The sequence below is a fragment of the Podarcis tiliguerta genome (genome assembly GCF_965153285.1).
Source record: "Podarcis tiliguerta genome assembly, chromosome: Z".
Lineage (NCBI taxonomy): Eukaryota > Metazoa > Chordata > Lepidosauria > Squamata > Lacertidae > Podarcis > Podarcis tiliguerta.
The window spans coordinates 29,244,215-29,260,920 of record NC_139553.1 but is presented as its reverse complement, the minus strand read 5'-3'; the positions used below and the strand labels follow the sequence as shown (position 1 = coordinate 29,260,920).

Genomic DNA, 16,706 nt, shown 5'->3' with positions numbered 1-16,706 from the left:
CATGCAGCTGCTGGGTGACCTTGGGCCAGTCACACTTTGAAGTCTCTCAGCCTCACTCACCTCGCAGAGTGTTTGTTGTGGGGGTGGAAGGGAAAGGAGATTGTTAGCTGCTTTGAGACTCCTTAGGGTAGTGATGAAGTGGGATATCAAATCCAAACTCCTCTTCTTCTAAAGTAACTCATTAAGTTACTTATTTGAACAAAAAACTAATATGCATGTCACACCTCCGGTAGTCATTACTGTCTTCTAACACTGCAATCCTATGCATATGTGGAAGTAAACTCCACTGAACTTTGTCAGGTGTAGGGCCAAATTACACATTACACTAATGTGCAAAGGATCCAGTTGCCAAGCAGGGCTGTTTGCTAGTCCCACTGCTTCTAAGCAGTGGCAACAACGCCTAGAAGCAAAAGCATGAAACTTCTGTGGGCAAGGGTTGTTCCCTTCTAGCTCTTGCTCCCCCCCCCCATATTTTTTTCTGGTACACTATGATCTACTCTGAAAGCTGAAACAGTGGGGGTATAGCTGATGACAAAACTTTGCAGTAGGAAAAGCAGGTCAAGCTTGCCTCTATCCTAAGCATGTCTTAAATACTGTGTCTTACTGGGGAAATCTGTCTTTGGAAAACCATGTTTTTAATTTACAGTGGTACCTCGGTTTAAGAACAGTCCGATTTAAGAATGATTCAGTTTACAAACTCCGCAAAACCAGAAATAGTGTCCCATTTTGAGAACTTTACCTCGGGCTAAGAATGGAATCCGAACAGTGGATGGGTCCCGCAGGAGGAGGCCTCATTAGGGAAAGTGTGCCTTGGTTTAAGAATGGTTTCGGTTTAAGAATGGACTTCCGGAATGGATCAAGTTTGTAAACCGAGGTACCACTGTATTCCCCTACCCAGAAATCTAGTAGAATGTTCATGCATAAACAGGTGCTGTTTCTGCAGTACCTCCTGTCCCCCCCCCCACTCCAGCTTCACTATCCTGTTTACTATTTGAAAGGTACCAACTGGTACCTGCCAGAAGATCGCTTATAATGGATCATTTTTCAGTGAAGTACTAGGAGTATGGGGCTACTACTATGTACTAATCTGGGAGTTTTAGATTAAATGCTAGAAAATACTTGTCAATCGTTAGTTGCTTTAAAATCAAGGATTTAAATGTAAATCAAATTAATCTTATGGATCTTTAGCTATTGTCGTACAGGTTCTGCATACTATCAAAACAACCAGAAATGTTTTGAAATTAACATTGGTTTAAAAGTAGTCACTCTAGAAATAATTTATTAGTCTGATTCTTAATTTTATGTTGAACAGATACATGTATGATACAGAAAGAAACAGATGACATCTCTTTTGAATCTGTGCTAAAATTGTGAAATGTCTGAAATCAGTTACGTATATTTGTTAACAGAGCACAGATTAAGATTCACTTGGAACATATTCAGTGTCCATTCTCAGATGCTATCACACAAGTAATGGAGTTTTGCAGGTAGCATCACTGTAGATAGTTATGGTATATTTGTAAACTTGGTACACATGCAACATTTTCAGTGTCCATTCTCAGACATCACTGTTGGACAATTAATGGAGCTTTACAAGTAGTTGCACATTTGGTATGTGGGTGCTGTAACAGGAACTGCTCCTCCTGTAATATTCTGGAGGTGTGTGTGTAGGGGGGGGGTTAGACAGGATAATGCATTTAAAATGTAAAATTGATTTGTGTGTGCATGAGAGAGAGGGAGCGCTTTTTGGTTTAGTTTGGTTTAGTAGATTATTAAGGCAAAACTTAAAAATTTCAGTTTCTTTTATTTTATACTTTCTAAAAATTAGAATTGTACGTGGGAAATGCATTCTTCACTCTTTGAAGTTTATGAGGAAGTCAAATGCCAGATTAACATTGTAGCCTGAAATGAAATTATTCAGCCATAACAAAAAGGATGTTTACTTAGGACAATGCTGTTGGATTTGGAGACAGCAAATATTGTCATGAATATGAATTGAACCTTGCATTTTCTGTTGCTTTGCCAGCTCAATGCCTCTTTTGTGTGTGTATCATTGTTGAATTGGTGAGAAAGAAGAGTGCATCTTTGGATTATCAACTTTGTCCCTATATTCATTATGTGATAGAAATAAATTCTTCTAGTAGCCTTTTTACAATGGTCTTTGCTTAGATTAATTTTATGAAACTGTTCTCATTTATCTTGGTTCACAGTTCACCAAAACAGAACACAGTTATGGTGAACATCCCTGGCAAAGTTGTACTTTCCAAAGAGTACTCTGTGTGCGCAAGAGAACTTTTAGGAATTTATATCTCTTACAATCATAGGTAGTGTCAAATGTCTAATAGTAATAACTCTATATTTGGAAATTTACTTAGGTGCTGTAATTTTAGAGTTCATTTGCCCTCTTTTGAAATTAAGGGCTGAATTAAAAATGAGGGCTGAATTTAAGAATTTGGATAAATGAAGAAATATTTTTAAAGGGAAATAAATCTTTTTTCATATTTATTTACCTTCTGCTTTTAAACAGTGACAGTAAGGACACTGGTAAGGTACTGTGCATCTTTTACACTTCTATTATGGTTATAGGCCGATGTCTCACATGTGCACGAACATTTACTTGATAGCTCAAGATGAGGACTTGCAGCTGAATGTGTGAAATAAATCCACTGAAAGTCATAGTGTTTAAAGGGATTTGAAAGGTGGTATTTGATCTTTGAAACCTATCATTTCACAGTTCAACCTTCTATATATCTTATTTACTAGATTTGTAATTTGTTATTTACAGATAGTTTTCCAAAATATTATGACATTTATATTTACAATAAGTTCCAGAGGAAGAAGGGGGGAAAGGGCAGCCACTTCTTCTATTGCCAACTTTTAAATGCTGAAAAAAATAATTTGACTAAAGTTAGACTAGATTGGGAAAAAGTTGCTGCAGCATCATAGGTGAATATTACAGCAAGCATTAGTTGCCCCTATACAAGCAGCAAGAGGCAAACTATCTCACTTATTCCCTCTGGCTGGGAGCCACAGTGCTAGCCCAGGTATTGGTCAATTAAAGCCTGGGGATGCACCTTTGAAAGCCTCAATGATTCAACCAGGGAAGGGGTACAATACTTGCATTACTTATTCTCTTCTCCGCCTGGTCCAAAATATTGGTGGACAGTATTTGGTGGTTATGCTTTGCCCCTTCCAATAAAATTCTAGAGTGGTGGGAATTTTGTGGAGCTAGGTTAAAAAGTGCAACAACCATAGTTTTCTAAAGCTTTTGAATAAAGGTTTTCTCAAGCTTTTGAAAAAAACTTTGATGCAGCCATAGTGACACTCAAGCTCTCACACTGAAGTCCATGTGTTATACCTATTTTCAGGCAGTGTAGTTCTGAGTTTTGGGTCTTGTCTAAATCTTACCTGTTGTTACTTACCCCATTGATTCCCACTTTGTGTTAGCAACAACACAATCCTGTCCAGTGCAGGATTTGTAAAAGAAAGTATACAGAGTGTCCGCAGGCATATAGATATAGGTCATCCTGTTGACATTGCGTACCTAGAACAGGTGTGGGGAAACTTAGTTGCTGAACTACAGCTCCCATCATCGTAGTCCATTGACCATGCTTGCTGGGGCTGTTGGGAGTTGTAGTTCAGCAACATCTGGAGGGTCAAAGGTTCTCCATACCTCACTTAAACTTTTAAAAATCTATTATCTTCTTCAATGGGGTTGTTCTATGATAGATTACAACTCCTTCAAAACATCTGTGCTAGTGACTCTCAAACCTTGAGATTGTTGAAATATATACATTAAAAAAAAAATCAATTTGAGTCGTGCAGCAAAAATTGGGTCTACTAGGCCATTTTTTTAAAACAATGTGGACTAAAGTTGTTTCAGGGGCCCTTCTGAGATTAGGGGCCCTGAAGCTTAAGCTTCATTAGTTTCATAGTACGTCCCCCCCACCCCACATACAGGATACATTTTTTAGAGGCCTAGAAGTGAGGGAGTACCCCCAGACTGTGCACCTGCTCCACCAGAGGGAGTTGAACCAATTCAATACAGGCAACTGACTATTTCTCAGATCGAGGAGCCACTCACCATGCCTCCGTCTTTCCAGAATTCAAACTCAGTTTATGGACCCACATATGAGGAGGGGGGATGTTCAATTAATGTTGCAGAACACTCTCTTCCATATGAGTATTTGTTTTCACTAGCCCCTTGTTTGTCTCTGCATTGAAAAACAATTGCCCTAACTTTTCAGTTTGCTGGAAATGTGTCTTTATTGGGGAGCTAATGTATCAATGGATTTAGTGTTTCAAAACAAGAAATGATTTTTTGTTGTGCCAGAAGAAATTTAATGTATATAAAATAGATTATTTAAAACATATTTAGTAAGAATAATCAAAATTTATATAAGCTGCTACTACTTACAGGGTAGATTGGGCTGGCATCTGCAGAAAGGTATTTTATTTTAGGTAAATGCTTAATTGCTTTATGTGTGAACGTAAACACAAGAGGCTTTTGAGACGCTGTTTTATTGATAGCAAGCATTTAATTTGTTCTTTGCAGTGATTGAATGGTGCTTTGAATATTAAGCTTTTGTTGAAAATAATAATCAAATAGTGGACTTGGTTTACATGATAACTTTGTTATGTCTGTGTTGATAATGAAGTTAGTTGTTTGAGATTGAAAAGTCATATTCGAGCAACCAAATCCAGATATTAGAATGCAGTGAATATATTTAACTTCTTTCAGTAGAAATTAACTGCTGATGCTTTTGAAGCCGTTCAGATCAGTTGGTGGTGGCAGCAAGACAAAGCACACTTGCTGGGCAGACCCCCTAAGGCAGGGGTGAGGAACCTCTGGTCTCTGAACCAATCTTGACCTGAAAGACCATTTCCCTTAACCATGCCCATCCACTGATGTGACTGATGATGTTAACTGATGGGTGGGAGGTCAGGGTTTAATTTTGCCTTGGCTGCATGCCCTGCTCCCAGCAGGGAACAAGATTGCATGGGCAAGGCAGAAGGATTTACTCTCCACTGATCTGCTGAAGGGTGGGGATTAAAATGCTTTTCAAAAGCACTGTTTGAAGCAGTTCCTACACTTCTCCAGCAGTTGGCTGAGCAGCAGTGGTAACTATGCTGCTGTCCATGTATGGTCTTGCCGGAGAAGTGCACAAACTGCACTTTTGAGAAGTGTTTTAAGGCAGTCTCTATACTCCTGTTTCATCTGAAGTTGGACTGCAGGGGTTGCCTTAACGTATTTCTCAAAAGCACTGTTTGAAGTATTCTCCCCTTCTTTAAATGAAGTTAAAGTTTAGGGCCAACTAGATGTTACAAGAAAAACGTTTGGTTCTCAACACAGTCTTTCTGTTTTAATGCTGGAATGCATTTGCAAGGAAGACTTTGCAGGTGCAGGAGAAACTAAGTGCCCTTCTTACTCACCAGTATACTTTGGGAAGTCTACAGTATACGATTCCTGTATTTGCTTTTACCTTATTGAAAGTGTGGCATGGCCATGTATTTTCCAGGTTTGCCTTTGGGCACTTTTAAAACTAGATCTAAGATTAACAGTGCTACCTGGGAGACAGTGCTCAATGTGTGAACTGAACAAAGTTATCTTTGCTATAGCATAACACATTCTACACTTTACTAAACTGAAAGTGTGAGAAGGATTCAATGAAGTAAACTTAAGAGTCTAAATAGACTTACACCGTTTTTTGAGAAGGAGGCAGGCAAGATCTTTACAAATCCCGCCGAGGATTTGTGCAACAGATTGCAATCTCCTGTTTCCAGCAACACTCAAACTCAATATCTTAGTACAGGAAGCCACACAGAGCTTCAGATATGGTCTGAGCACAGGCGCCAGGAATGCCTTGTAGTGGGAAATTGTCTGTGTATTATTGCTGCTCAACTGGGAATTCAGCCTGGCCACAGCTTCCACAGAGAGCAGTAGCTGACTGACTCAGCAGTGGGCTTCAGCAGGTGCCCTCTGTGTTGACTGCTGATGCTGGGACTGAATCCAGATTGGCTGAATGAGAAGAGTCTCCCCTTTTTTCTTGCAGTGGAAATAATTTTCCAAGTAATATATATCTTCTCTTTTGTAGGTGTATTAAATTCTATAATTTTCCATTGGAAAAACATTTGACTAAAGAGTTCAAATAGCCATTCAGTCCCATAGGCAAATTGCTATCTGTTATCCTATGCTGCCTCTCAGGGTTGTTATGAGGATAAAATGGGGAAGAACTTCTCAGGAAGTTTTGTAGTTTTGTTGTAATGATATATATGTATGCACACCACAGGAGGGTGACTTGTTTGGTAATTAATATAGCAAAATGAATAATTGTCTTTAGCAGGTTTTTCCAGTTTTTAATTATTACTATTCTACATGTCGGAGCAAGTGCATATCCTTGTTTGTATGATTCAACTGTTTAATCAAATTTAGCAACTCGTAACTTAGCACAGTTACGGCTCTTATTAAATGGAGGCAATTGTAATAAAATTAGATTTAGTAGAGAGCTGCTGTAGATCTGCTTTGCGTACAGAAGATCCCTGGTTTAGCTCCTTGCGTCTCCAGGTGAGACTAGGAGAAACTCAATCAAAAGCTTTGGAAATCCTCTGCCAGACAGTGTGGACAATACTGAACTAGATAAACCAATGATCTAACTCTGTATAGGGCAGTTTCCTTCGTAGAGGCAGACCCTCTGAGCCATCTTGCTAATTATCTTGCTTTCAAACAGGCAATTCTGTTACAAAATATGCATATATGATTACTCATTGAAAGTCATATTCTTCCTTAGCTGTTGAACTTTTAAGAATTTTTTCTGATGCTTTTTAATAAATTTCCTTCTTCTAGTTTGAACCATAGAAGCCATATGGACAGACAGTTATTTCCCCTTTTTATGACCTTTACCTATTTGAAAACTGTCAATTGGGTGATTTGACTTTTAAATCAAGGCAATTTAAGTAATTGATTAAAAAGAAAAACAAAGCAAAAAACAAATCAGGTTCCAACTATAATTCCAGAACAGGAATCCGTACTAATTAGTGTTTTAATTTTAAAAATACCCATTTGACATTATCTAAAGTATTTATACTACCCAGAGGTATAAATAATCTGAAACTTCTGGTCTTTCAGCTTTATGTCTTTTTCTCTGCAGAAAACATGTATTTTTAAGAGGAGCGTTAGGCAATTGTACATTATTGAAATTAATGGGGGAAGTTAAGATTTCTGCCCTTCTGAGCAGTGTTCTGGAAAGGTTATTAAGTAAAATATTTAATTAGGTATTATGTGATGACCAGTACACTTGTATTGGATATATTCTGCAATTCTGTTCAGGTTTTCTGTTTAACCTCATTTTTCATTTATTTCTGCAGCTGAATGGCATTAGAGTGGTGGATGAACCTATGGAGGAAGGAGAACCATATTCCTATGAAGTAAGTTCATGCCTAAGTCCTTAAGGGTGGGAACTGCCATCAAAATATTTTGAGTTTCGTATTTTCTTTTGGATGCTTTATTTAGGAACCAAACTAGGAGAAAACTTGGAGGACAAAATGAGAGGCAAAAGAGAAGTAATAGAAATTTACCCTGCTTCTTCAGTGGAAAAGTTCAGGATTTTTTCCCTATGTGCCCGAGTGTATGACATAGGTGATGTGTAACCTTGCTTGAAATAGTTTGACTTTCAAGATTTGCAGTATTGATGCGAATCAAGGAGTATTTTTAATGAATTTTTGTTCCATATGTGTTGGATACATATCTGATGCTTGTTTGGGTGAGGAAAGCCGTATACTGGCAGCAGGCAGCCTGAATGACATTTTGTTTCAGAAGGAAGAAGTAACTACAAATTATTATAATTTTTAGAATCTATTTTTATTGTTACTGAAAGCAGTCTTGGAAATAAATGCTTAATACTTAATAGTTCACAGAACTATTTTTTGCCTGCCTGCTTACATGTGCTGGTTAGTCATTTATAGCCTTAACAAATGGAGAGGGCCTGTTATGCAAAGCTCTTCCTGATCACTTGGAATGGAACCATGCTTATTTGCCATAGGCAATTTAGATGGTGCTAGTTACAAGCCTGGTTGAAAGAAAAAAATAGTTCTTAAAATGTTTTATCATAAGACACTATGTTTTTAGTGGCGTTTGTTTTTATCTGTAAGCTGCCTTGAGTCCCGCCAGGGAAAAAGGTGAGGTATAAATAAATGAATCACCATCATCATCATCACCACCACCAGTTTGGAATGCTACAACATTTTCAATTACTTTTGAGCAGTACCAGCCAGCCTGAAATAGACTCAAGTGTGTTTATAGCAAATATGTTAATTTTATAGGCATTCTGTCCAGTAAAGGTATACAGACAGTGTTCTGGATTGTATTTAATTTCCTTAGACTTTATGTGTGGTGTTACTTTGCTCTGATTTTCATTTGACTGATAATCATATAGTAAAGTTCTGATGCCTTAAATAATTTCCAAATTCTTTCTCAGGGGATCCAGTGAAAGTATTTTATTTTAAATACTGTTTTTTGTTTTCTAATGCTTGACCTGTAAGCAAAACTTCTAGGTATCTAACATCACTACTGGCATCTGAGTGATGTGCTATTGGGTTTAATTCTTTTTTATTAGTTGGCTTCTTCGTTGGTTTATATATTAGTGCTATATATAGTGACTACATAAGCAATCTATGGAATGCATAGCCTGTGCGTTATCTTGGATATTAGGCAATGAGTGCTATCTTGGATATTAGGCACACATGATTCTGAGTATTGCATACATTAAGAGCAGGATTCCTCAACCTGGTGTCTTTCCATCAGCCTGGCTAGCTTTTTCAATGGTCAGGGATGATGGTAGTTATAGTCCAGCAACATCTGAAGGGGACCAGGTTAGGGAAGACTGTTGTAGGGGATGTTTCATATTCCCCATTCCTCTAATGTCTGGCAGTATACCTTTATTTGCACTTGGTGGCAATACACAGATTGGCTCAGATGATGTGATGGCATGAAATATCATTTACAAACATTACGATTGCTGAGGCAACGCAGAATTCTTACAGTGCATATTTTGTGAAGGGAAGGGAAGTTGTTAGTTTAGAAGGCATTGAAACATGGACAAAGGCAGAAAAAGATTTCTGTGTCTGACTGGAGATAGAGAATATTTGAGACATGTCCCCAGTCCAGTTTTCAATATTAATAAAATGTAATTAATACATTAAAAGCCACACAAGCTTAAAATAAGAGCAGCCCAGCCCTGGAGCTGGTCTTTGCCTGCCTTCCCCTATCTCTGGAATCATTCCAACAGGGTATTTGGTGGGTGAGGGGCCATTCCAGTAGGTGCCTAGTGTTGTGAAGTGCTTTATAAATAACTGTCAGTACTTCGTTGCTTCTGGAAGCACTCCCCTTATCCTGGCATATGTTATCCATTAGGTTGGCTAGGGCAGTTTCTGTGCCAAGAACAAGCCTAGAACTAGACTGAAATGAAATGAGACAATCAGTTTCATCCTCTTGCTCAAGTAGCTTGCCTAAGAAGGTGATTTCTGGGTATTTTTCACCAGCTGATGATTGGTTAAAATCTTCAAGGTTTGAAGAGAGTTTCTTCATTAGTGGTTTTACAACAGTCTTAATCAAATATGCTGATGACATCCAGCTCTAAATTTAAGTTACTAAGTTTCCAAATGCTGTTATCTTTGTCCTAAATCAGTGTCCAGAAGCTATGGTCAAGTGGAAGAGGGGTAACAGATTGAAGTTGAATTCAGGCAAGTAAGAAGTGATGATAGATCTTCCTATAATTTATGGGGCTGTAATCTCCCCACTGGAACAGCTTTGGAACCTGGGAGTTATTTTTGATTCAGTCCTGCTTTTTGATAAGCAGCTTGTTGTTGTAGCCAAGAGTGCTTTGTTACAAAGTGCAAAAGAGATAGCTAAATTTAGGTGAAAGGCAACTCTGAAGAAGTCTAGAATTAAGGAATAGTTCTATGCTGGGGATGGAGAGGAACTGGAGTCAAGAATAGAGTAACTAAAGGAAGTGGAGTCGACTTGGCAGCGGGCTGTATAGGAGCTGATGTAAAGCCTGGGTAATATACCGGTAAAAGGCTGTATGAACAGGAAAGAAGTGGGAAAATAAGAGCTTTGGAGGACAGGGCCAGGTGCCAAGTAGTCCTAGGATTGTGGACTCTAGATCTGATGGAACCATTGTCTCACCTTTGTTAGAAGGTGGCTTCTGCTAGTTGTGGCTTCTTTTGTTACTGAAGCAGTGTGATAGAGGCAGCAACCATTTTAGGTGTGTCCAATTGATGCGCGACTGCCAATGCACAGGTCCTTTTGGACCTGGAAGAAGGCAAAATGAGGGCTGAATTGGGGCAGGAGGTGCTTATCCATGTTCTGCTGATACGTGTGGGGGCCAGGAATGGAACCTCCGTGCAAAATTGTTGCCGCCTATATTAAGCTGCGGACTCCTGCTTATTAGTAGTGTGCTTCATTTTAAAACGGAAGAAGTCTTAATTTAGGCAAGGAGAGTATCTGCATTAAAAACACACACACCATAATATTCATACCTGATACTTTATTTTACAAACAATAAAATACCACATGCAGTTCTAAATTACATAACAATGAGTATTCAAGGAAACAGTGAGTGAGGTTGGTGTTTATATATCATAGGGCAGACAGAGCAAGTTCTTCAAACCAGGACCTGAAAAGGATGGATGACTTGTTCATAGCTTGGTTGCTCAACCTTGGCTGTGATGGTGGTTGTGTGATCTGATTTTTTTGGCTTTAAAGTCAGGGTGGGGGAAGAAGAGGAAATAATAGTACTGTGGGACCAGCTTGACAACCTGCAGCAGAATTGGTACAATATTCTGGACTACCCCCCTGGACCTTCATTTATGTTGCAGATGTTCTGGATTGTGACATCTTAATTAAGGGGCTGGAGTAGAGAAACTAAAGGAAGTTGGCTTTAGCAGATCAAACTTGTAGGTAGATGAAGATAGGACTACAATAGCAGGAAGAAAGTAGAAGACAACAGAGGTTTAAAGAACTGTAGTCCAAGGAACAAAATGTGCAGAAGGCTAAATCTGAAACAAAAGTAAAGTGATTGAGAGCACTATACTGTTGATAAAACCTGGTTTCTCTCCCTGATACTTATGCTCTGCTTCTTTTGCTGCTGCCCACACTGAACAGCTGTTGAGTGACCAAGTTCTTTTCTTTTGTTACATTACGTGGTTGCTACTCAATTCTTAGGATACATTGAATGTAGTTTTTTCAAATTAATGAATATAACTGAATAGCACATGGGATCTAAAATTACTCAGCCAGGACCTCGGATTTATATTACAGGAGACTATTCTATGGACAATTGTTTGATTGCTTTTTCCTGTTGAATTCTTATTTAATGACTGTTGCCAAGTTCCACAGAAACAAATTGTGATGTCATAGGATAGTAACTTAAGGTAGAAGAAGAAAATAGAAACAGATGAATGACTAAAATGGTTTTTCACGCAAATGTTCCAGTTTATTGAAATATGAAAACAGCACTGTTGAATGTCTTGTGTGTGGCATCAGTAGCTATTAAAGATTTTATTAGAGCTTATTGATATGACTTCTGTTTTTTCTGTCACTAGGCAACATGAATACTAGCATTTTAACTGTTTTTTCCTTAAGAAAAGGAGGGATGAATTTTTAATATGTGTCAGGACAGTACTTAGATGCCTTCTAATCTTATGTGAGGGAAAGATGGAGGCTCTGATGTCAGCATTTATATACATTTGAAGTTCTTAGTGGTGTTTATATCTTCAGTGCATTGTTGGAAGAAACTGAGTTTTTTAAAAACAAAGCAGATGTGTTGTTACACGTCTTAAATATTCAGTTTTGAAAATGTAAGCCTTTTATTTTCTATATTTCTCATCACTGTGAGGAACTGGAACAGTTATTCAGATACTGAGGTGTCTAAGGTGTTTTGTGCATATTGAGGTAATAACTTGCTTTGTTGATTAATACCATCTTTTGAAATTCAAGCAGTAAATGTCTGAGAACATTGTATATATTCATTATTTACTATATATTTTGGAAAGTGGTTTGTTTATTCTCCATGCAGATGCCTCTTGAGCTATTATTGCTAAACCATGAAGGCTTCTGAGGTGAGGGTGGTGGTTTTTGTTCCTGACGTGGGAGCAGCTATTATTTTTATCAACCTTGGAACACTGGATGCACTTTCAAATTAGGATGATAGTCCAAAACGTGACTTGGGCACGACTTTGTCTGATTTTTCACATGACTGGTACAAACTGCACTGATTCAAACTTGGCAAGAAGGTTCCTGAGGTTGGGACAGCAATTTTTGTTAACGTGGAGCTTCTGGCTGTCATTCTGAATCAAGATGCTGGACAGAAACATGACTGGTGTGATTTTGCCCAATTTGGTGTTAAGCATCCATTTGTATGCCTCTGAAGATATTGTTACCCAGTTTACCATGACTTTGCCAAATTTGAACCAATAGTTCCAACCAGTACTAATTTGGATGGCTCTGAAGATAGCATTGCCAAATTTGGCAGGACAATTGCAACCTATGCAGTTTTGGATGCCTCTGAAAATATTTTCACTGAACTTGGCATGAGGATTCCCAAGGTGGAAGAGGCAGACTTCCTATGTTTAGACACCAAGTGCCATGTTGAATCAAGATGGCAGACCAAATAAACCATAACTAAACACTAGCATTCTGCACCAGCTGGAGCTGCTGAATCAGACCCAAGGGCAGCCCCATATAGAACCTAGTAAAGTAATCTAGCCTTGAAGTTGCCAGTGTGTGGACGACAGTGGTTAAGCTATCCTTGTCCAGGAACAGCTGTAGTTGGCAAACCAGAGGAAAGTGGTGAAAGGCATTCCTAGCCTTCTCCTTCCCCCATGACTATGAGACTGTCATCTCTGTTTTATTCACCTCGTTTCACACCTAACTTCTAACCACTTAGCCTACTTAAACTGTAAACACTTTGTCAAACATTTTACTCATTTAAGCAACATTTTACCCATAGTCCCAAACTTACACTACCTTGCACAGTGATTTGTAATTTTATGTTGATAAAACAGCAACATGCTTCATATCCTAAGCATTTATTTTCTGTTTGTAGACAATGACTTAATCTCAAGGTCTGATAATCTCGTTGCTTCCTCACAACCAATATATGTCTCTGAGACGACTTGGACAATGTTGTAACTATTGCCTGCAGTATCCTCCCCACTCGGTGGTTCCCTAAAAACAGGAGCTTTTCAATAGAAAAAGGAACTGTCTACTATGAAAGGATCATAGAGGCCTGAATTGTCCTTCCCATTATTATTATTATTATTATTATTATTATTATTAAAATATTATTTATCACTGCTCTTCACCAGCAGGTCTCAGGGTGTGTTACAACACTTTGAAATTCGGAATTAAAAACAATTAAACATTAAACATTCACCAGAATAGGTGGGTTTCTGTAAACATGAATCTCAGGTGCCAAAGGCCAGGGTAAAGAGGTGTGTCATCAGTATTCCTGAACAGTTGTATAGTGAAGAGGCCAGACATACCTCCATGGGGAGGGAATTCTACCACTAAGTGGATGTCACAGGGAATGAATGCCCTCTCCTAGGCCATTGGCAACCAAACTTTTGCAGAAAGTGTAACTACCAAGGGGCCCCCCTCTGCTGATCTTATCAACCAAGCGGGTTCGTAAGGAAGGAAGCAGTCTTTCAGATATCTGGAGCCCATGTTTTTTTGGGCTTAAATACGAAAATGAGCACCTTGAGCCTGGTAATGAACTGGTGGCCCAGGCAGCTATTTTAAAACAAGGTGTTATATAGATCATATGTGCTCTAAAAGCAACCCCAGCCAATAATTTGGGCACTGCATTTTGAACTAGTTGAAGTTTACTTCAGCAGCCTCATGTAGAGCACATTGGAATTTCCCAGAGCATGGAGTACAGTGACCAAATAATCTCTATCCAAAAGAGGCTGTAGCTGGCAAATCAGTTGTAGCTGAAAATAGGCAAACCCAGCCACCAAGGGCCTCAAGTGACAATGCTGGATCTAGCAATAGTCCTAGGCTATGAACATGCTCCTTCCAGGGGAGTGCAACCTCATCCAGAACAGGCTGTTTTCTCTCCTTCTCGACTTCAGAAATTTGAACATATAACACTCCTGTCTCTTCAGGATTCTGCTTCAATTTGTTGGCTAATATCCAGCCCTTAACCCATCCTCACTTTTGGGATAATTTGTAGTAGCGCTTCTGATAGGTGGTAGTGGTATATTGTTTATGATTATACATCTATGGGCAGAGCAGCTTATTTTTATAGCACTAGCTGTAGATTGTATGAATAATAAATTATAAATAATTTCCCCTTCACAAACAGTAAAGTAGACAGATGGGGGCAGTAAAGATTATTATTTCAGTGGTCGTTATTATTCATTTTTATTTGAATAGGATGAAGGAGTTGTGAAAGAGATACCTATTACTCACCATGTGAAAGAAGGATGTGAAAAAGCAGATCCTGCACAATTTGAATTACTTAAAGTCCTTGGTCAAGGATCATTTGGAAAGGTAAGACAAAACTAGAACTGTTTATTCTAAATAATGCAATTTCATGTCATATTTGATTTCTAGTCCTGTTCATTCATCTAAAGACATACTTGATTTGTATTTAATGACTGTATAGTGAGCTATCTATGTTGGAGAGTTATTATAGTAAATTTACAAAGGACATACACTAATACCTTCTCCACTGCTTTCACAAGACGTTTTACTTTTCGAAAGTATTTTAGTCATTTTTATGATGAAACAGTACATATTGCTTTTGGTGGAAGATGGAAAAGGCATATTTGACTTACTGAGCGTAAATGATTAGCCAACACAATTGATGTTTACTGTGGTTTTATAATTTGTTGGAAGACGCCCAGATTGGCTGGGCCAGCCCAATCAGATGTGTGGCATATAACTAATAATTGGAAAGCTATGAAAGTGACCTTTAAATGAATGTGTATTCATCTCCAGTACTATTAAAACACTAAAATGTGTGTGTTTGTGGAATGAGTTGCTAGATTCAACACAACTTAAATAATGCACTTTTATTTTTCATTAGCAGTTTCACTTAGAGATAAGTTTTACACTGAAAATTCAAAATTGGGTGGTGTGGAAATATTTTTATATGATATGAACATTTTATAACAATTTTAAAATTGATTATATTATTTATAGGCCTAATGCAGAAGTTAACCAATCAATGGTTAGAAGATCAGGAGTGTTCCCTTCCCGCTTATATCATCTTCTTTTATAGCGGGCATAGGGACTCAGCAGATTTTGCTGAACTACAATTCCTATGATCCCTTGTCATTGGCCATGCCTGCTAGGGCTGATGGGACTTAGAAGCTCATCAGTGCCTTATGGGTCAAAGGTTATCCACTGCTATTTTATACTTTCCTTCCAGCTATGTTTCATTGTTAACTATGGTTAAGTGTTACATCTGAATCAGCAGTTTTGTTACCAGCTGTTAGATCTAAATGACAGTTTACAGCTATTATTGAAAGCTGGTTTGCTAACTAGTTTCAGCTAAAACACTTGGACTGAAATAATGTTATAGCATGGCTAGGTTATAAAAATGAAAGTAAAGTTGGGGGAAGGGGGCTAAGGGTAGTTCATAATCCTTTTTAAGCACGGTGTGACTTGACATAGTTAGCCTCTGCACCAGTATCAGAGTAAATGAATTAAGAGTGGGAGCTTTCATATATCTAGAGTACCTGGAAAGAAGTCAAACTGGCAAATTTTACAGGTTTGCAAATAATTTAAAGTCTAAGTAATATTTCAAAGCAAGTATTTTTATGTGGTTCTCTGTCAGTTCCCTTCCTCTTCCCCCAGAAACACAATAGTTCACCTTTGTGTTTAATATTTATAGGTCACATGGAAGAGTAGGTACAAGTTAGCCTCTATTTTACATGAGTACACAGCCTCTTAATTAGTTCATGCTGTGGATATAAAAGCAACTCCCCCATTTGTGCGGTTCAGTATGTGCACGATTGTGCCCATGCGCATTGTGCTGAATCCGGAAGTGACCTGAAAATGTCACAAATGGGCAGAATGGGGTGGGGACAAAACAAAGTTTTCAGGCTTTTTCAATGTTGCTTCAAATATATGCGGTTTCACTTAAATGCGTGGTGCCTTGGAACGTAACCCATGCATAAATTGGGGTTGCCTGTATTACGTTTTTATTTCTGTAGTATTCAGTTTGTAGAATTGGGACTAGAAAAAACCAAGTCAGCTAGGTAAGGGAAGGATTATTCTAATCTGACATATTATCATATTGGCCACTCCGTGGTCCTGGGATTCTCCTTATCTGCAGACTTAACTGCTTGCCTGAAAGCAAGTTTGTATTTTGACTTTAACACTGGAGCATGTACCATGTGCGTACTTCAGTAATCACTCCCCTAAAAATATTTTATCATTTTTACTTCTTAGACACCTCCTGAAGCACCAAATGTATATGTAATCACATTTAAGTTTTTAAACAGGTATCATTCCGCCAGTTGTCATTTGTCCTAGGAGGTCTATAACCGTGTTCTATCAATGTTGCATCTGTAATAAAACTGTGCCAGGTTGATTGAAAAGCTGTGGTTTTCTTGTCTATTCAACTCTCTTAGACATGGTTTGTCACTTTGTCCATTAATGTTAAGTCCCTGGGGTGTGAGGTCTCAAAATAGGTCTG

At 38.3% G+C, this 16,706-nt stretch overlaps 1 protein-coding gene across 4 annotated transcripts in view; it reads left to right on the top strand.

Annotated features, from left to right (window-relative positions):
* Positions 1-16,706, top strand: part of RPS6KA6 (ribosomal protein S6 kinase A6) — a 58,975-nt gene that overhangs the window by 4,938 nt on the left and 37,331 nt on the right. For 3 of the 4 annotated variants that reach the window (XM_083423579.1, XM_083423582.1, XM_083423580.1), the window contains exons 2-3: positions 7,366-7,425; positions 14,435-14,551. In XM_083423579.1, coding sequence (XP_083279705.1) covers positions 7,366-7,425; positions 14,435-14,551 — 177 coding nt within the window. Of the gene's footprint in view, positions 1-6,454; positions 6,566-7,365; positions 7,426-14,434; positions 14,552-16,706 lie in introns of those variants that run through there. The other variant, XM_083423581.1, reaches the window with a different exon arrangement.